Raw genomic sequence first — 20,661 nt, forward strand, 5'->3', positions numbered from 1 at the left:
TTCGGTGAGACGATCTCACGAATCTTTATCTGTGAGACGGGTCAACCCTATCGATATTCACAATAAAAAGTAGTACTCTTAGCATAAAAAATAATACTTTTTCATGGATGATCCAAATAAGAGATCTGTATCACAAAATACTACCCGTGAGATCGTCTCACACAAGTTTTTGCTAATATATGGTCCTGTTTTTATATGTAGTAGCATTTTCTTAGTTTATTTTACCAATATACACATATTAAATAAGTCTTGAAAAACGTAAAATTATTTTTTGAATGAATTAAATAGAAAAATAAATCCGATAAGTTTAATAATCTATGTGAAAAAACAAACAAACTTGTATAGCTGCGACGGTGAGAATATCACGGTATTGAATCATGGAAGAATCAGGCTTCTTAATTTGATGATGATATAAACATATTTTCAATCCAAAGAAATTAAACATTAATTACACGCATGAAACAATAACTTCAATATTAAGAATCGACCACTGTAATTATTGTTTATGTGAAACTGAAGCCAACAAACTGGAAAATAATAATCATTCTCGAGCATAATTCTCTCAACCACATTAATTTTTAATTGAAGGTACAAATTAAGATTCATTATTTGGTCTATTTCAATGCATTTTCTGGTGATATTATTGTTGCACTAGCCTCAACATCTGCTACACATATCTTTGTTTCCACGATTTGGACAATTTATATCCTTTTAACTTTGACATTGGAGTTATGATCGTCTGTCTGATGTTTTTTTTTTTATATGTATCTCTTTATTTACAGATTTAAAGGGAAAAAAAATCCTATATTATTTCTGACAAACTCATACAACATGCAAAATATATATATGATGAATTCAAAAAATACTAAGGGCCATCTTTGCAACCATCACACGTCGTCTAGAGGCATGAGAAGCTACCGAAGTGGTTGGCAATTGTACCATACACAAGATACAAGAACATTCACAGAATTCATAATTTTTACAGAAATAACGACAGTTAACCAGCAATTACTTTCGTTCGGAAGTCCTCCGACTTTCGAGTTTTATACGAGCGGCTTCAAACTCCTCTTCGCTTGGCTCTGGAACTGCCTCAGTCCCACCATATTTTTGAACTAGAGATGAGAACATTGAATCAATTTTGCCTTTCCTCTCATTCTGTCGCTGAGCTATTATAGTATACAAGCCTTCCGAGTTTTTCTTTGATCTGCGAAGGTTTTCAATGAGCATACGATTTTCTCAATTATACACTATACAAAAAGATACGTTACAAAGATAGATTAGGGGAAGGAAAGATAAGTGACTGACTTCTTTCGCGGTTGCAATGTACTTGTGGGAGGTTTTGACTTGGATACCTTCTTAGCCCATTTCTCATATGCTTGGGTTGATTTCATTTCTCCTATAAATACAGTATTGGAAAAAACAAGGGGGTCGGTAATTGGTACAGAAAGTACGAAAAGAAAGAAAAATCAATAAAATTATTTAGAGAAGTCAATGTAAATTCCATAGTAGAAATCAGAGAAATCTCACCTGCAGATATAGACTCATCAATGATATCTTTGAAGCGATGGGAGTCTAGTTGAGGATCAGAGCAAATCATGCAGCAGAAAAGCCTGCAAACAAATGCTAACAGATTATGATGTGCGAAGTTTAAATTGGCGGTCATACAACACGCTAATTATACATACCTATCCATGTTTCCCTTGTGTTTTTTGTATAGCTCAAGCAAATCATTTTTCTCTGAACCAGAGCCTCTGTAATTAGCTTCAAACTCCTCGATATCTGCCTCAGTGACCTATAAACGATATCCATGTACTACTTCATTTGATGAGTACAGCAGAGTCAACCATTATTGGAGAAAGTCATCAGATAGCAAAGGCCAATAACCTTCTTATATGTGGTTCGGAAAAAATCCTTCAAATTCTGGATGTCATCTCCTGCTAGTTCCTGTTAATCAGCAAAGTCATGTCAATTAAGTTGGAAGATCCTATGTTGATGGAGAAACTGCCATAAAACATGTTAGTCATTTTTTAATTCTAGAATGTATGAAAACTTACAATGTTATGAAATATTAAAAATACAGTAAATAAGTAGTAAAAATAATCCAAACAACTCGTAGTGTAAAGATTTCATCAGTGCAGTTGAATTGAACTATGTAAATGCAGAGGGTGGATTTTGCTCATACATTATTCCAATTCACACTATAACCTTTGTGAATGGTGTCGGACCTACCACAATCATTTAACAAGTAAAGGCAAGAACAGCAGGTAGGACTGTGACTTACAGCATCGTCAATACAGCCAGTCTGGTCATACACTGCACGTTTTTCCTCGTCGCCAAGAACAGACATAACCTTTTGCAGATGTTGAAACTTTTCCTTGGCTTCCTAGAGAAAATAAATGGGATGATAAAAGTCTCGTACAAGACCCATGATTTCTCCGCTGGAAAAGAATCAAATGCAACATGTTTAAAACTACAAATTTTACCTCATTATCAGGATTTTTATCAGGATGTAGCCTCAGAGCTAGCTTGTAATAAGCTTTCTTTATTTCTTGCTGAGATGCAGCTTTGTCTACCCCAAGAATCTAAAAATGCAGAAGTCCAGCCAAATACAACTCCCAGCTCAATATTCAGCTCACACACACACACACACACATACAAGGAGATCATAAATCATCACAGTTACATCTTAAGCATGGAGTTTTCAAGGATCAAATTACAGATTGGAGTAAAACCAATAACTCTAAAAAGGCACAAGGGACCATCAATGTACTCGTCCATAAGAGTTTTTCCTTTATTATAAATAATTGTTTTCGCACTCAAGTTTTAGAATGCAAGTCTCATACGAGTCTATGGCAGCTATATCAGGAGGTCTAAAGTAAACTGGGCAATACACCAGTAATTCATTCTCTACTTATAACCGAAGTTTGATGGAAAGAGCAAACTTCATTCAGAGGTTAATTATGGGAAAATTTGGAAAGAATCACAGAATTTGGAAACTAATACTAATAGAAAAGAAAATTACAAGGTGGTGACACAATGTAAATACTGAATTCAAAGCAGTTAATGAATGGAGTAAAATCTAAGTGAGTTACAGTGTTTTATTATCAGAGAGCAAAAAACTTAATATTTTGGAGTAAATGATGGCAAATTATTGAGAATAAAAGATTTGTGAATGAGAGAAGAAGAAAATAATATGGGTTATAGAAACTGCATACACAAAAACCTCTTTATGGATTGAAGCAATCTCCAAGAGCTTGATAACAAGAGATATATCTATGCCGCAGAGAGAGTATATGTTCTAGATCTTCTGGAAGAAACAATGATGAGTTGTTGTAGACCAAGTGACACTCCTTTGGATCCACATCAAAAGCTGAGTGATATATCAAAGGGGGTTCCAGTTGAAAATGGAAGATAGTACCAGCATCTAGTAGGAAGCTCGTATATCTTTCACACACAAGACTTGATGTAACTTTTGATGCATGCGTAGTGGGGTCAATTTATACACTCACCTTATGAAGAACACGTGGAGGTAGTCTACATAACACTAAGGTGCATAAAGGGTCACCAAAAGAAGGTTTATTATTTAAGAAAAACGATTAAAGAAGTATTGAAGCTTTCGAGAACCAAACTGCGCAAGTTCAATCTCAGATAAAAGATCTACCACTGGTTATTGTACCTTTCTATGGGGTAACCTTGTCACATGGAGAAGTAAAAAAAACAGCATGATACAATGGTGGGGCGGAATTAATTGTAGTGTGAAATATTATGGCCTAAGGTAGTACTTGAAGAGCTGGAGATGAACTTGAAAGCTCTGACGAGACTTTTTATGATAATAAATCACCAATAAGCATTGTTAATAACCCTATACAACATGACCGCACAGAACATATTGTGATTGAAAAGCATTTGATTAAATAAAATCTGAAACCTGCTCAGATTAAATCAGCATATTAACATATTGTGATTGAAACAGTCAGCAACAAAGTTCAAACTATTTTCTCTGAAACATGCTCAAATTAAATCTGAATTAAAGAAAATACAACATTAAATTCCTGAAGAAGTGGAAAAGCGAAGAAATACGAAATGACAAACCTCGTACAAGCTTTTCCGGCTCGAGGAAGACGATCCGTTAAAATATTGCTCGTTTTCCTTCGTTTCCACCTCTTCTTCCTCACTATTCGCCTCCGAAACCCTAGTCTTTCTGCTCCTCCCCATTTCCAAAAATCTGCTTCTATTTGATTCAAAATCAGGAGGAGATTACTTTTATAGTCTGTGTCGATAAAGATTCATTCTTTCCCGCCTTTTGACACCTCGTTTTTGCTTGTTCCCGCTAGCAGGTTTCCTCGGGTGAGATATCGGGTCAGGGAATCGCCCGATGTTTGTTCGAATTTGACCCGGATTTAATTTGAACAATCGGGAAATTATTTTATCGAAAAAATTAACATATTTATGACTAACAAAACCACCTTACTGTATTAATACTAGTTACTCTGTACACACGATGCATGTATGTACAGTCGTTTTCATCATTATTAATGGACTAAAGTGAAATTTGATAAATTATGGAGATATTAATTGATATTTGAATTGTTGAAATAAATATAAAAATAAAAGTGTGTGTTGAAATTTAAAAACAAAAAACAAAAAAATAAAAGTGTAATATTATTATCATATAAGTGTAAAGTTGAAAGAAAAAGTTGGTGTCCTTCTTAAGTGATTATTATCTTATCCTCAACTTTAATAAAATACTAGTACATCGACGCACGCATTGCGTGCATGTATAATATTTTCTATAATTCATTTGATTTATATTTAAATGAAGATCAAAATATAATTATAAAAAATAGCGATGAGACTACATTATAATTTTGATATATAAATTAAAAAAATAAATCAAAAAATAAAAGAATAAAAAAAAATGACCTCAATTAATATTGAACCTATGAACTCAATCCCAAAAACCAATGAATATATCCATTAAACTGCATTTAACTTACATTAAAATTTTAACATTTTATTAATATAAATAATTATTAAAACAGATCATGATACCAAAGTTAGTTACTTTAAGGATCTCAAACTTAATAAAATAGTATAGAAGTATACATAGTATATATAATAGATTAGTGATCAGCCAGATAACCTATTAAATATAATTGATTTTTATTTTATATCGAGGAAGATAGATGAAATTTTTTATGTTATTATTGATTGAATAGCATTAATAAGGGATATTTATTTCTATAAATATATTAATTTGGAGCCACACAAAAAATACAGAATTTTAATAGAAATTTTTTAAAAATGCACGAGCTGTAAGAGATATTTTTTTATAAACAAATAATAAAATTTAAATAATAATAAAAGTTAACCCGATCATCGATTTAGATTGGAGATATATGTAACAAAATTGCTCCTTAGAACGTTTCATACAAGTTTTTGTTAATTTTAAAATCTTGACTACATGGATCGGAAGAGTCTTTTGCATGATATTATGAGTTCGATTGTTTTTATCAATATTTTTTCGAAAGAGTTTTTTGTATGATATTTATACAATATAATTTATCTGATTAACATAATTTATGGAATACTATATTAACTTGAGTTTATCAAGCGCGATCAAAATAAAAATCAGATATATTTGAGAGAAACGTAATTTTCAAAGGCAAAAACTTGTGTGAAACGATCTCACGGATCGTATTTCGTGAGACTGATATCTTATTTGAGTTACCATGAAAAATTATTAATTGTTATGCTAAGAGTATTATTTTTTATTATGAATATCGATATGATTGACTCGTCTCATATATAAAAATTCACAAGATACCTGTTCATTCTTTAAACGAGCTTGAATTCTTTGTTAAATTCTGAATTTTAAATGTGACCCCACGCAGATACCCTTCTCTGTTTCTCCCCACCTTCTCTTCTCTCTTTTCCCAATTTCAGGTATCATCAACGCTTTTAGGCACCCTAACTCGTGATTTTTCTCGAAGGATTTTATTCAGATTCAAAGTGATCTGTTTTGGTTCGTGTAAAAATTGGTTCTTTTCTTTATAATTTCTTGTGGGTCAAGAAGCAGTGTAAGAATTTTGGTTTTTATTTTAGTCAGGATCGGTAAAACTCTTTTTTTTTTCGTATTATGGTAGCTGAAATTTTCCACTGCGTATTTCTATTGGGGTTGCAGTTTTTCTTTGTTAATTATTTTCGTTTTGCATCATTTCATCATCTGCGAACATAATCGTCTGAGTGTAGATATTTGCTATTAAGTGGACAACTACGAGGAGTGTGCTTTTTTTTTTAACTGTGAAAAAAAGCTTGTTATTAGGTGTGGACGAAGCTTTTTTGAGATAAGTTGGAACTTTGGATATTAATTTTGAAGTTCTATGAGATGCTAGGTTTTTTTGGGTGTTTTTTTTTAAAAAAACGAAGTAGAGTCAGTTTTGCTCGTTTTAATTTTTGGATCTGTTATCTGTTACTTGGGCTATAGAGATGGTGAGAAAACTGGAAGATCAGTTTGGTTTTTTTAAAAAATTATTGGAGACCACCATCTGAGTTTTTTCGATTCAGATATTTTTTTCTCTGATTGATTTTTTAAAGGAAAGTAGAAGTACTATAGGCTTTAACTCATGGGTTGTACATGTTGCATCGCATGTGGTGCAAAGTGATGATGGTTTTCTCTCAAGTTTGAATTCTCTGAATTAAGTGGATAAGAAGATTGTTGCTTTATTCCTTTCTACTTTCTTGATTTCACTTCAGAAGTCTATCTATTATGTGAGAAATGAAAGTAAATATTGATGTATAATATCATATACAGTAAGCAAAAAGCAACTGGGTGAAGGTATTTTTATACATGGTTGCCTCTTACATCAGTGAACTCTTTACGCACAATCAATATCCCGTGGTATTCGAGAATTTGTTGTGTTGTTTTGTGCAGACTGTGGTGTTGCTAAGGTTTGTAACACCTTGATGGGTAGTTCCTACGAAGTCATACCATTTGGCAGATGGATGAAAGTTATTTATTTATTTTTCTATTCTTTCGTTACATAATAATCATATGCCTCGATAGCTGAATGACCAGTAAATTGATTGTGGTTTGACGAAATAAATATGTTTTTTTATAGCTCGATAATTTAGTAATCTGGTCATGAATTTTTATCCCAAAGACCATCTTGGTAGATATATCGTTATTTACAACCTGTCGCAGACTTGATATTATTTCCTGAAGTCAGAAGTCTGTACTTCTTGTATGTCCTTATGCGTGTGACAAATATTGGGGTATTCCTTTGATGGAGATTAATTGTGAAGATGATTAAAATATGCACGATGCTAGATAGCTAAATTGGAGTTGTTTTTAGTTCTGGACAACTATTCACACTTTTTCTATCAGCTATGTTTTAGAAAGCTTGAACTCTGATGTGCTTTATGAACTCGATTAGTCCTGGTCAAGGAGTTTATTTTTGGGTTCATGTTTTAGTTTTTCGAAGACACCTTTGTCTTCCTTCTAGCTGCTTAATTGCTTGATCATACTAGTTTTGTGATTCAATTCATGTAAAGGGTAAGTCCAAATATTTTGTGGTTTGTATTTAACCATATTATATACTGCACAAGAACAAGTAATTTTGTTCCTTCGAAGACTGTTGGCATGTATGTAAAATCATTTTGCCGAGTGCCCACATATTGTGGCTCAGAACCCCTTCTTCCTGAATAATATCCTCATGAGAGAAGATTGGTGTCATTTTTCATTGTTCTGTTTTTGCATAGATAACAGCCAGTTTTTCCTTTCTCTTCATGGAGTGGAAGAGCATAAAGGAAAATAGATAATGCAAATGGTAGATATGTGTACTGTGAAACTGTGTTAGGCAGAGTTAGTCAAGACGTTTAGTGTGCATACAGCTGTCAATGGATCATGCAACCGATTGTGGTTTCCTTTTCTTTATATGTAATTTCCTACGCGGGCATGGTGATTTTCACTTTCTCTATTTGATCTACTCTTTTATCCTGATACATTTCTTGGATATATTTTTACAAGCCGTGCATGGTGAATGACAGGACTTGGATTAATGGAGTCTTCAAAGGAAACAGGCTGCCAAGTGCCAGAAGGCCCCATTCTTTGCGTCAACAACTGTGGTTTCTTTGGAAGCGCAACAACCATGAATATGTGCTCCAAATGTCACAAGGATACTGTATTAAAACAACAGGCGAAGCTTGCTGCCTCATCTATTGAGGACATAGTTAACTCTAGCTCAAGTACCAACAAAAACGAGCCTTTTTTAGCTGAAGCAGCAAATACTGAATCAGAGTTTAAGGTTGTTTCTCCTCAACCATCTTCTGAACTGGGGACGGGTCATGGCTCAGGTGTGAAGGCGAAAGAAGGACCAAACAGGTGCTCCACCTGCCACAAGAGAGTGGGTTTAACGGGATTCAGTTGCAGGTGCGGGTATATGTTTTGTTCAGTTCATCGGTACTCTGACAAACACAACTGCCAATTTGATTACCGGATTGCTGGTCAGGATGCTATAGCAAAGGCAAACCCTGTTGTGAAAGCTGAAAAGCTCGATAAGATTTAAAAAGTTTATGAAGCAAAGCATGCGGCTTTACCTTCATATATCTACGTGTGTTCGTTTAAGTTAGTTGATGGTCATAATAGGTCTCTAGTACTCGTAAACAGCATGGGTAAAGGCAAGAAATTTGGGAGGAGTTGGGGTGGGGTTGATGCTGTTGTTTCATTGTGATTTATTGCAATATGGTAACGCTGGAAATCAGTGTCAATTGGCGACAAGTTTCTTTGATTTGGTCCATTGTGTAAGATGTTATTTGGTGGTTTGAATGACATTGTTGTGGAATATGTGAAATCGCGCCTCTTGTTATTCTTCGATTTTTCTGTTGATTACTATTTGCACATTGATGTTGTATGTTCTCTGTTTCAATTATAGGATTTTTGTGGATGCTCATTGTGTATTTTATGAATAATATGTTTCTCCGGGGAAAATAATTATTCTATATGTTTAGTATTTAATAATTTTTAGCTCTCTTTTGCCTATACAAATAAAAGTTTTTATATATTTTTACTCTTCTTTTTAGCTTGGGGAGATAGGTTTGATACACTAGAGTAATTTAGCTTCCATCCGATATCTTGTTCGAAAGTAGTTATTTTGACTTTTTTACGTTCTCTTGATTGTAATTAAGTGTTTTTTTTTCCAATAAAATAAAAAATTGCTCAAAAATTTTCAAAAGCAAACCGTGTTTGCTTTAAGTCTCCGTGTCAGAAAAAATATGTTTGAATTCTTTGGAACAACATATTTTTTCTTGAATGAAAATCAGTACAAATCATTAAAAATATGATATCAATATATGATATTTGATTATCAATTGTTTCAGATTTGATACTAATATATGATTTTTGAGTACCAAAACATGTATAACAAATATCGATATTAATGATACATTTGTTTTTTAGAATGAAAATAGTACAAAATATCGAAAATATGGTACTAATAAATGATGTTAGGGTATTAATTGTTTTAGATCTGATACAAAAAATAAGATTTTGAGTACAAAATTAGAACAACTTTGTTAATATCAACATCTACTACACATGTTTGGGTATTAAAAAAACAGATATTAATATCAGATCTAAAATAGTTAGTACTAAAATATCATATATTAACACTATTTTTTCACGTTTTATACTGATTTTCATCCGAAATACAAATGTGTCATTAATATCAATATTTATTTTACATAATTAGTACTCAAAATTATATATTAGTACCAGATTTGAAGCATTTAGTAGTGAAAGAGAAAGAAGACAAAGCCCAAAGAATTAGAAGAAGAGATGAACAAACCCAATGAAAAGCCCGTAAATGAAATTATCGTACCTATTTGTATTTAGCTAAAGAGAAGAATATTTTTTGTTTTGATAGTTACAACAAGATACAGTAGATTATTCGATGAATTCAGTATAAATGTACACGTTTCGCTCTGTAGATGGATGAGAGAAAGAAATTCAAATTGAGGGCGTCCAAGCTCAAATGATTGGTTGTGCATCCTTTGTCCAGTTATGGAACAGAGTTTCGATCATCTTTTCTACTCGATCGAAATCATCGAGTCATGCAATATAAGCTTCAAATCCAGACATTTAGGAAAGAGGGTCTAAGCCTGAAGGCATTACATTGTTAAAATGAAAGATACATGGATACACTTGTTGCCTGTGGTCATCCTATTTCAGATGAAGACCAAATTCTATATATTCTCGGTGGTGTTGGGATGGAATATGACTCTCTGGTTGTTCGTGTAACCTCCAAATCTAATACTTTAAGTTTCTCTGAAGTTGGTGCTCTCTTCATGGCCACCATGAAAGAAGGTTTGAGGCTTACATTTTTTATGGTATCACTCCACCTACAGTTAACACTGCTAATGTTCATCTGGAGTGTAAACCAGACTATCACTCCCATCAAGTATCCAACAAAGGTCGAGGTCGTGGAATATGTTCTCGAGGGGGTCGAAGAAACTGACATAATAATAACAACAAACCATTTTGTCAAATTTGTGGTTATATGGGACACGTTGCTGAAATTTGTTACTATCTATTTGATCAAGATTATACACCCCCTCAGCACTCATCACCGCTTCCTCGCACCCCTTCTGATGGTTCCAATAGATCTTACCCAGCAACAACTCTCACTACTACAAAATCAGAACCATCGAATGAGGAGTGGTGGTTCCCCGACTCTGGTGCTTCTCACCATGTCAATAATGACCTTTCAAATCTCTCTGTTGGTTCTAAATATTCCGGTGGTGGTAAGATTCATATGGGCAATAGTGCAGGTTTGTCTATATCTCATATTGGACAATATAAATTTTCATTCCCTTCCTCATAATGCACATTTCTTTTGAATAATCTTCATCGAGTTCCACATATAACAAAAAATCTGCTTAGTGTGAGCAAATTTGCTCAAGATAATCATGTCTTCTTTGAATTTCATCATTGCTTCTGACTTGTGAAGGGACCTAGCAACACAAGCGATCTTTCTCAATCAGACTTTGCATGAAGGCCTCTACAAGTTCAATCTTGGGAAGCCACCCTTTGCGTTAAACTCTTGGTCACTTTGTCCAAAACTCAAATTTGTCTTCAGTGAATAAAGTGAACCAATAGTTTTGTCATTTCCAACCCGTTCGATTTTCTTTCCTTGTATTAGCTCAATGAAATATTAATTTAGGACATCTCACACCATGATAGTCAAGAAGATTTTGCTAATTTGTAATATTCCCTTCTCAAGAAATGATAATTTCGGTTCTTGCGCAGATTGTGAGCTTGGCAAAAGACACCAACTTCTTTTCTTGTCTTCCAACTCTAAAGTTTTTGTGCTTCTTGAATTAATTTATGGTAATGTATCGGGACCTGTTCACACCATGTCCATAAATGGTTTTCCACATAATCTAAGTTTTGTCGATGCTTGTACTCGGTACACTTGGATATATTTCCTCAAACTTAAATATGAAGTAACTCAAACTTTATGAAATTTAAGAAATATGTTGAGCTTCAATTTGACGGACAAATAAAAACCATCAAATCTGGCTCTGATGGGATCTTCAGTCATTAACATATTTTCTTCATACTCATGGCATCAATCATATATTTTTGTGTCCTCATACGTCTCAATAAAATAGAATAATTGAACGTAAACACCATCATATAGTAGAAACTAGTATTTCATTATTAGCACATTCTTCAATGCCATTGGAATACTTGAAATATGCTTTTTCAATTGTCGTTTATCTTATCAATCAGCTTCCAACCTCTGGTCTTACTGGAGTAGCCCTCTCCAAAGGCTATATAACAATGTGCCTAACTATTATCTTTTTCGGGTTTTTGGGCGCCTTAGTTTTCCTTGTCTTTAACCTTACAACACCCATAAACTTGATTTTCGTTCAACTCCATGTACTTTTCTTGGGTATAGTGATGCCCATACAAGTTATATGTGTGAATAATGATGGTAGGATTTATATTTTGAGGAATGTCAAGTTTGATGAATTCACTTTTCTTTTTACTAGTCTTAATAAAAAGAATGCACCGCGTCTCTTGATAATTCTACTTTCTCATCTGATATTTATCTTCCACAAGTTTTTTCTCAATCATCAAGTAATATTCCTACTTCACCATCTCATCCTCCAAGTCCATTGTCTTTTGTTTTTGTTCCTAATACTACCCATGTTACTTCTTCATCTCCGATACAAGCCTCTACCTCATCTCATGTGAATCATTATCCTAGGATTACTCATGCCAAAGCTGGGCTTTTTAAGCCCAAGTCTCTTTTGGTTACTACATCAGGGGTTTCTGTTACATCCTGAATGGTATACAACTATGACCTCAAAATCGCACATGGTCCATAGTTTGAATAATACTCTCATTGGTATCAAATGAGATTTTAAGACAATAACCAACCCCGATAGATCAATAGCTAGTCACAAAGCTCGTCTTTTTGCAAAAAGCTACTCACAAATGTCAGGACTCGAGTTTACTGAAACATATAGTACTATTGTTAAACCCACTACCATTCAGATTGTTCTAAAAGTATCCATATCGCAGGGATGACATGTTAAGAAAGTTGGTGTCAACAATGTTTTTTTCTAAATGGTAATCTTACTTGAAGTTGTTTACATGAAACAACCGTCGGGGTTCGAAATTAATGATCCAAACAAACAATTTTTTTTGTAAGTTACATAAAGCTCTTTATGGCCTCAAACAATCATCAAGAGCTTGGTTTGATCGAATTCAGCAGTCACTGCAATCTAGGGGTTTTATTGCTTCCAAAGCAGATGCATCTTTATTTATTAAGTTTACTTCCACTTCAATGCTATATATTCTTGTGTATGTCGACGACATTTTAATTACAGAAAATATTAAGTCATTGATTGATGATCTTGTTCAGCAATTGCATTGCCAGTTTTCAATTAAGGATCTTGGATAATTGTCTTATTTCTTAGGCACTGAAGCCATCAAGTCTTCTGCTAATGCTAGGGACTTGTTACATCGAACTAAGATGTTAGGAGCAAAGCCTTTTCCTACCCTTAAGGCTACTGGAGTAAAATTATCCTCTCGAGATAGTTAATCACTTGAAAATGATACTCTTTATCAAAGTACAATGGGTGCTCTTCAATATTTGATTATTACTCATCCTGATATTGCATATAGTGTCAACAAGGTGTGCCAATTATGCAAAGTCCTTTACCTTCTCATTGGAACGCAGTCAAATGCATTCTTTGATATCTCAACGACCACTTAACTATGGTATTGCACTTGCTACGCATTCATCAGATCTTATTCGTCGTGGCTATTCTGATGCTGATTGGGGGAGCGACCCCGATGACCACCGTTCTATGTCCGGCTTCTGTTGGTTTTTTTTGGTTCGTCACCCATTTCCTGGAGTTCTAGGAAGCACTCTGTGGTTTCCCGATTGAGTCCGAAAGCTGAGTATAAAAATCTTGCTAATGTAACTTTAGAATTACTTTGGATTTAATCTGAACTCAATGTCACTTTACAACACACTCTGATGCTATGGTGCGATAATATGAGCACAATTGTGCTTACTGCCAACCTTCTGTTTTACATGCTCGAACAAAGCATTTGGGGTTAGATATTCACTTCATCTAAGAAAAAGTGTTAAACAAAGTTGTTTCAGTTCATCATGTTCTTTCAATTGATCAGACGGCATATGTGTCAAAATTTTAACAAGCCCAAAGAATTAGAAAAATAGAGGAACAAGCCCGATGAAAAACCCACATATAAATAAGGCAAAAATTTGTGTGAGACGGTCTTACGAGTCGTATTTTGTGAGACATATTTTTTATTTGAGTCATCCATGAAAAAATAGTACCTTTTATGCTAAAAACATTACTTTTTATTGTGAATATCGGTAGAGTTGACTCGTCTCACAGATAAAGATTCGTGAGACCGTCTCACAAGAGACATACTCTATAAATAAATGGTCCAAATGCAAAGCCCATAAATGAATATGATATGAGTATTTGTGTTTAGCTAAACATAATAATATTTCTTTTTTTGAAAGTTACAACAAGATAGATAGATAATTGGATGGATTGAGTATAAATACACACGTTTCGCTATGTAAATGAGGAGAGAACAGAATCCAAATATTAATTTCTTTTTCATGCTCATATTTTTCAACTCTAAAAAATCATATATTAGTATCATATTTTTAATGTTCTGGATTGATTTTCATCTGAAAAAATATATGTGGACTCAGAAAGAACAAACGTATTCGTTGCTGACGAGAGAATATAAATACATGAAAAATATTAAATGCACTTTTAAGTTTTGACATAAGTTTTAAAGCAATTGAATAATTATCAAGAAATGAAAATTGTTTAATATATAGGTCTTGGAAGCTGTGTAACCTAAAAGCTGCACTCCTCTAGTTGTCCTCTTAGAATAACATTTTAACTCTGAAAGTCAACTTGTATTTTGACCACCTTTCACGTGTGACATCTCATTGCCTCCCCAAATCTTTACATATATAATGTTTTATTATTGAATAAATAACTTTTTCGTCTATGCTATTGAAAAGATAGTACAAAATAGGTGACTTAAACCATCCAGACTTCTATAAAATTCAATAAAAATGACGTGTGATTTCTCCCGATTATAACAATGTTTTGGATGATTTTATGGGACATTGTGTTGGACTTAGAGGCCTATTGGGCTTGTGTCTTTTGAATGGGAAATTGGACAAGCAATGCCTAATAGTTGGTGAATGGGAAATGTCCCACATAGAAAAATAAACATAGCATTGGTGAGCTTATATTGAGTTGCACTTTATGGAGGTGTAACAATGATTGGTCAAGAGGCTCTCTCTCGCGCGCACAGGCGCAGGGGGATGCAAATCATGGGCCGATTTGCAATGGAAAAAGGCTTGACTTGTGTGCAAGCGTACGACCGCGACCTGGGTGCGTCGAATGTCGGACCGACCAAGGCAAAATTTCCCACCAAGGCTCACCTGGCTTATGCTATTTTTTATTTTCGAAAAATTACATTATGGACTGTGACCTTTGGTGTTTCAGCTGGAACAGTTTCAGTTGACCTTTGGTGTTCCAACTGATGACCTTTGGTGCTCCAGCTGGACAGACCTTTGGCCTTTCGAATGGCCAGCCGTAACTGTCCATATGAGTGCCTATAAATAGAGGCAGCCTCGAGTCTTTTAAAAATACCAACACACTCTCCTACATTCTGTTACTTCGACGCTTTGCTTGTTCAGTTGTCTCGGCTGATGCTCCTTTTTCTCGTTACTCTGTCTCGTGATAAAGTTCAGGTACATTTCAGTTCGCCTTTGTAGTATCTCGTGCTAAAGTACTGCTGGTTGTTCCGTTGTATCCTGGGAAACAGACGTCCAAGTTCATCCTCGAAGCACATCGGAGGGGACGAATCTGTTTTAAGGACACTGTATTACGTACAGGCCTCGGTTTGCTTCACTTTTGCATTGTGCTACTGTTTAGTTCGTGATACTAGCTCGCTGTTTTTGTGTACCTTTCTGTTTGTGCATCCATTTTGTGTAACACATTGATTTATGAAGTGTTGATAATTTAGTAGCATGTGCTATTGGCTACTACGCCAGCTTGAAGGTTAATACAATATGTACTGAATATCAGCGGCTGTGAATTCTATCATCATTAATAAGAAAAAAAGAGTAAGTATCATTTGAGATGATATCATAGATATTTATTCGTAAAACGAATCAACTCGGTCTATTTTTGAAGTTAGAAATAATATTTTTTACATACAAAATAATATGTTTTCATATGTTGAATTTGGCACGAGATTTGTTTTATAAAATTGACTGGTGGGAAGATATCATAAATTTAAACCGAGGATCCATTAAATCCTTACATGAAAAAGAAAAAGGGTGGGCAAGCATGTGGGGTGGAGAGTGGAGTTTTGTTCGTATTCTAGATCTATCTGTCGTAACCTCAATCCAAACCGAGTCACGGGGCACACAATTTTATTTTTATTTTTGGTTTAAATTTGTACCCAAGACTGTCTTCCCCATATTTAATATATAAATAATTTTCTATATGATACATAAATCTTGTACGATTTTTCCCATTGATTAAGATCTCAAGTTTATAACTTAATATTATTTTCCCAATTAAGGTCTATAATTAATGAATGTGTTACTAATTATAATTTTATAAAGAATAAGTTTTTTGTGAGACGGTCTCACAAATCTTTACATGTGAGACGGTCTCACAAATCTTTACATGTGAGACGGGTCAGCCCTACCGATATTCATATTAAAAAGTAATATTCTTAGCATAAAAAATAATATTTTTTCATGGATGACCCAAATAAGAGACATGTCTCACAAAATACGATCCGTGAGACGGTTTCACGCAAATTTTACCTTTTATAAATTTGTTTATGTGACTGATCTCGTTTCAAGGAAAAAAAGGACGAATCTATGACATTTTTTGAACCATGTCTATAATTTATTTTATATTATTTTTTTATGGTTGGTGAAAGGTCAAATCTTGGAATTATTTAAAATCCCACAGGATTCTCTTCTTTTAAGACCAAAAATATAACTAACTATTGTGAAATCAATGTCACGCATATAATAATCATTATTATTGTGAAAAGAACGTATGCCAAAAGTGGTCCAGCGAACCAGCCAAAGTCGAGTTAATCTACTCATATTAACGTGAAATTTTATCACAAATTATATGTAATTATTCAGTTTCATGATTTGTATAAAATTGAATTATAAAAATGAATTGTAAGTAGTTATTCAAAACATCATTTATTACTTACATCTATACAAACATGTATATTAATATACTTTTCCATGCAGATCGAAAGACATGTTGCTCATGGACCAGGGGATTCCTAAAGGGAAAGGGCCTTACGGATTTCTGGTACTTAGTGGTTCAGTGCATATTTTGGTCAATCTGGATGGAACGCAACAGTAGAATTTTCAGAGACAAAGATGATTCATGGGAGGAACTATGGAAGAAGATAATATTCAGAGTGGCGAGTTGGGCGATCAACATACCGCAGTTTCAGCATATGCTAATATCGGACCTAGTCAGGGATTGAAGATTTGTATGTTGTTAGAGATATGACTGTTTTCAATTACGGTTATGTTTTGTGTATCACTCGTCCACTACTTTTGTAAACTCTAATTTTATTATAATAAATCATAGTTTTCTATCAAAAAAATATAATTTTTCGTTCTGCATTGGATAAAAATCAATCTAATGCAAAAATATGCAAACATACTCTAGTCAAATAATAACACTAAAAAAATACTGTGTAACATATTTGTTCGATAAAATATTATAAGAGATAATCAAATCCATGATACTTGATCAAGGGTCGCTCGTTCTAGTGACTCGAACATCCATGAAAGCCAAACATAGATATTACTTGTAAGGTATATAAGTCAATCTTATTGAAAAATAAATAAAACCAATTAAATATATTAAATGAATATGATCCGTTCGATGAAATTTGTGAATAAATGTGCATGTCGTCATTGACTTTTGTTTTCCCTATCAATTTTGACAAGATCCCCACTCAAAGGTTAAGGTTAACAATGTACATTTTGTCGTTATCTTTTCATTCCATCTTCAAGCCAGAAAACACACTCCACTCCACCCCGTAGTTTCTGTTCATGCATAAAATATTTTTGTTATTCCGGTAACTTATCAGTATCGGAGCTTTAATGGCGTCAAACTGCAAAATCATTCTGTATTTTTCGTGTATCTTCTCATCTTTTCTTGTGAGCTCTGCATTTTCTGAAGCACAAGTGTTGCTTCAGTTTAAGAACTCCATTAACGATCCTTTGGATGCTCTCTCTGATTGGTCAAACTCCACAGCCATTCACCATTGTAACTGGACTGGAGTTTCTTGCACAAATGCGGTTCCTTTTTCGGTTACTTCTCTTACCCTCCAAAGCTTGAATCTTTCTGGGGAAATCTCGGTTTCTATTTGTGAACTTGAAAATCTTGCTCACCTTAATCTTGCTGATAATTTGTTTAACCTGCCGATTCCCCTTCATCTCTCTGAATGTGTCTCTTTGGAGACTCTGAATCTCAGTACCAATCTCATCTGGGGTACCATTCAAGAACAAATCTCTCAGTTTAAGTCATTAAAAGTGTTTGATTTTAGCAGTAATCATATTGAGGGAAACATCCCAGAAAGCATTGGCTCATTGCAGCAGCTTAAAGTTTTCAACCTGGGCAGCAACTTTCTTTCAGGTAGTGACCCTATGGTTTTCGGAAATTTTACAGAGCTTGAAGTTCTTGATCTGTCTCAAAATCCATTTTTGATTACTGAGTTGCCTGTGGATATTGGTAAACTCGGTAAACTCGAGAAACTTTTGCTGCAAAACTCCGGTTTCCATGGAGAAATACCTGATTTCTTCCAGGGTTTGAAGAGTTTGAAACTATTAGACCTTTCTCAGAATAATCTCTCTGGAAAAATCCCTCGAGTTGGGTCTTTTTTCCTTCCAAATTTGGTTTCTTTTGATGTTTCACAAAACAAGCTGTTTGGGTCATTTCCAAAGGGGATTTGTGAGGCTGAAGGGCTAGTAAGCCTGAGTTTACATACAAATCTCTTGAATGGGTCAATACAACATGAGTCTATCAACGAGTGTATGAATCTTGAGAGGTTTGAGGTTCAGAACAATAGGTTTAGTGGTGATTTTCCATCTTGGCTATGGTCCTTGCCTAAGATTAAGCTCATCAGAGCAGAAAATAACAGATTTACTGGAGAAATACCTGACTCCATATCAGAATCTGCACAATTAGAACAGGTTCAGATTGATAACAATAGTTTCAATAGTAAATTTCCTCCAGGACTTGGAAAAGTTAGAAGCTTGTACAGATTCTCTGCTTCGTTGAATGGCTTATATGGTGAGCTTCCTCCAAATTTCTGTGATTCGCCAGTCATGAGTATCATTAATCTCTCTCATAATCACCTTTCAAGTAGGATTCCTGAGGTGAGGAATTGTAAAAAACTTGTGTCGTTGTCTCTTGCAGATAACGGTTTTATTGGTGAAATTCCAGAATCTTTGTCTGAATTGCCCGTGCTAACATACCTTGATCTCTCCTGTAACAATCTCACTGGTTCGATTCCACAGGATATAGAAAATTTAAAGCTGGCCCTTTTCAATGTTTCATTCAATCAGCTCTCTGGTAGAGTTCCATCATCGTTGATTTCCGGCCTTCCTGCTTCATTCTTGCAAGGAAATCCTGGATTATGTGGTCCAGGGTTGCCTAGTTCTTGTTCCGATGACAAAGGAATGAGCAGAAGATTTGGCCTTGCTAAATTGACTGTTGCCATAATTTCTATTGGGCTAGCTTTTGCATTGGTGATATTTGGTTTGGGATTTTACCTCGTGTATCGCTCTTATACGCCAAAGTTCGAATCATGTTCTTGGAGATCCGTGTTCTTTTATCCTCTGAGAGTTACTGAGCTCGATTTGATCATGTTGATGGATGAACAGGCAGCTAGTGGAAAAACTGGTGGAATTTTTGGAAGAGTTTATGCTGTTACTTTACCTAGTGGTGAACTTATTGCTGTTAAAAAGATACTAAAATTTTCGATCCACTCTTGGAAATCCCTAAAATCCGAGATGAAGACTTTGGCAAAGATAAGACACAAGAACATAGTAAAAATCTTGGGATTTTGCCAGTCCGATGATTCCATTCTCTTGATATACGAGTATCTACCAAAAGGAAGCCTTGGAGACCTCATTGGCAAACCAGACTTAAACATTCCATGGAGCGTTCGATTGAAAATTGCAATCGGAATCGCACAAGGATTAGCCTATCTTCACCAAGATTATGTCCCACATTTACTTCATAAGAACTTGAAGTCAAAAAACATCCTTTTGGACAACGATTTTGAACCTAAACTCACCGGCTTCTCTTTAGATCGAATTGTTGGAGAAAATGTATTTCACTCGACATTATTGTCAGAATCTGCAAATTCTTGCTATTTAGCACCAGGTACAAGAGTAAATTCAACATCATAATAACATACCAGCCTCTATTCTTATTATTGAAATCTTTGACTTGTTCGTCTTTCAGAATACGGATACACCAAGAAAGCCACAGAACAGGGCGATACATACAGCTTTGGCGTCATTTTATTAGAGCTCTTGACAGGGAGGCAAGCTGAACTAAAAGAATCGACAGAACCTTTTCTTGATGTTGTAAAATGGGTGAGGAGAAAGATTAACATTACAAATGGAGCTTTAAAGGCTCTCGACTCTAAGATAACGAGCTCCTCTTCCCAACAACAAATGATGGGAGCTCTAGAAATAGCCTTAAGTTGCACTTCTGTTGTGCCTGAAAAGAGGCCATCAACATGGGAAATTGTTAAAAGACTTCAATGTCTCGACTCAAGAACTACTTTAAGCGTCCAAGATATCGATATTTCTGGCTGTATTGAATCTGAAAGTTCAGTTCCTGTATGAATTTTCAAGTGAAGAACATTGTTTCTGATTGTAAACTCGATTTATTGTCTGAGTGCTGTCTCGCTTTGGGAATTAATCGTCCAGTTCATTCTTGTTCACATCATTTTTTATGTTGCATTGTGCATGAAATGTGAATTTTTCTATCTTTACCTCAAAGTTTGTG

The 20,661-nt window shown here is 34.5% G+C and overlaps 3 protein-coding genes across 7 annotated transcripts; 2 read left to right on the plus strand and 1 right to left on the minus strand.

The window, feature by feature from the left end:
- Positions 1–886: 886 nt before the first annotated feature.
- Positions 887–4,461, minus strand: LOC142529947 (chaperone protein dnaJ 6-like). The gene is made up of 8 exons (XM_075635678.1): positions 4,093–4,461; positions 2,484–2,582; positions 2,282–2,383; positions 1,885–1,944; positions 1,686–1,792; positions 1,528–1,610; positions 1,306–1,396; positions 887–1,204 (listed from the first exon to the last, which is right to left on the minus strand). The coding sequence occupies exons 1-8, from the start codon at positions 4,213–4,215 to the stop codon at positions 1,009–1,011; spliced, it is 861 nt and encodes a 286-aa protein (XP_075491793.1). The 5' UTR covers positions 4,216–4,461; the 3' UTR covers positions 887–1,008.
- Positions 4,462–5,837: 1,376 nt separating this feature from the next.
- LOC142528912 (zinc finger A20 and AN1 domain-containing stress-associated protein 8-like) lies at positions 5,838–8,867 on the plus strand. 5 transcript variants are annotated; one of them, XM_075634185.1, is made up of 2 exons: positions 5,838–5,946; positions 8,050–8,867. In XM_075634185.1, exon 2 carries the CDS (start codon positions 8,061–8,063, stop codon positions 8,565–8,567), a length of 507 nt encoding a protein of 168 aa, XP_075490300.1. In that variant the 5' UTR covers positions 5,838–5,946; positions 8,050–8,060; the 3' UTR covers positions 8,568–8,867. The 5 variants fall into 5 exon arrangements, with proteins under 5 accessions (XP_075490300.1, XP_075490302.1, XP_075490303.1 ...); XM_075634187.1 differs by having other exon boundaries at positions 5,881–6,080; XM_075634188.1 differs by having other exon boundaries at positions 5,893–6,025.
- Positions 8,868–17,557: 8,690 nt separating this feature from the next.
- Positions 17,558–20,574, plus strand: LOC142530143 (probably inactive leucine-rich repeat receptor-like protein kinase At5g06940). Its single transcript, XM_075635937.1, has 2 exons — positions 17,558–20,028; positions 20,110–20,574. Exons 1-2 carry the CDS (start codon positions 17,739–17,741, stop codon positions 20,496–20,498), a joined length of 2,679 nt encoding a protein of 892 aa, XP_075492052.1. The 5' UTR covers positions 17,558–17,738; the 3' UTR covers positions 20,499–20,574.
- Positions 20,575–20,661: the final 87 nt, after the last annotated feature.

The sequence above is a fragment of the Primulina tabacum genome, chromosome 16 (assembly GCF_025594145.1).
Source record: "Primulina tabacum isolate GXHZ01 chromosome 16, ASM2559414v2, whole genome shotgun sequence".
In the NCBI taxonomy this organism is placed as follows: domain Eukaryota; kingdom Viridiplantae; phylum Streptophyta; class Magnoliopsida; order Lamiales; family Gesneriaceae; genus Primulina; species Primulina tabacum.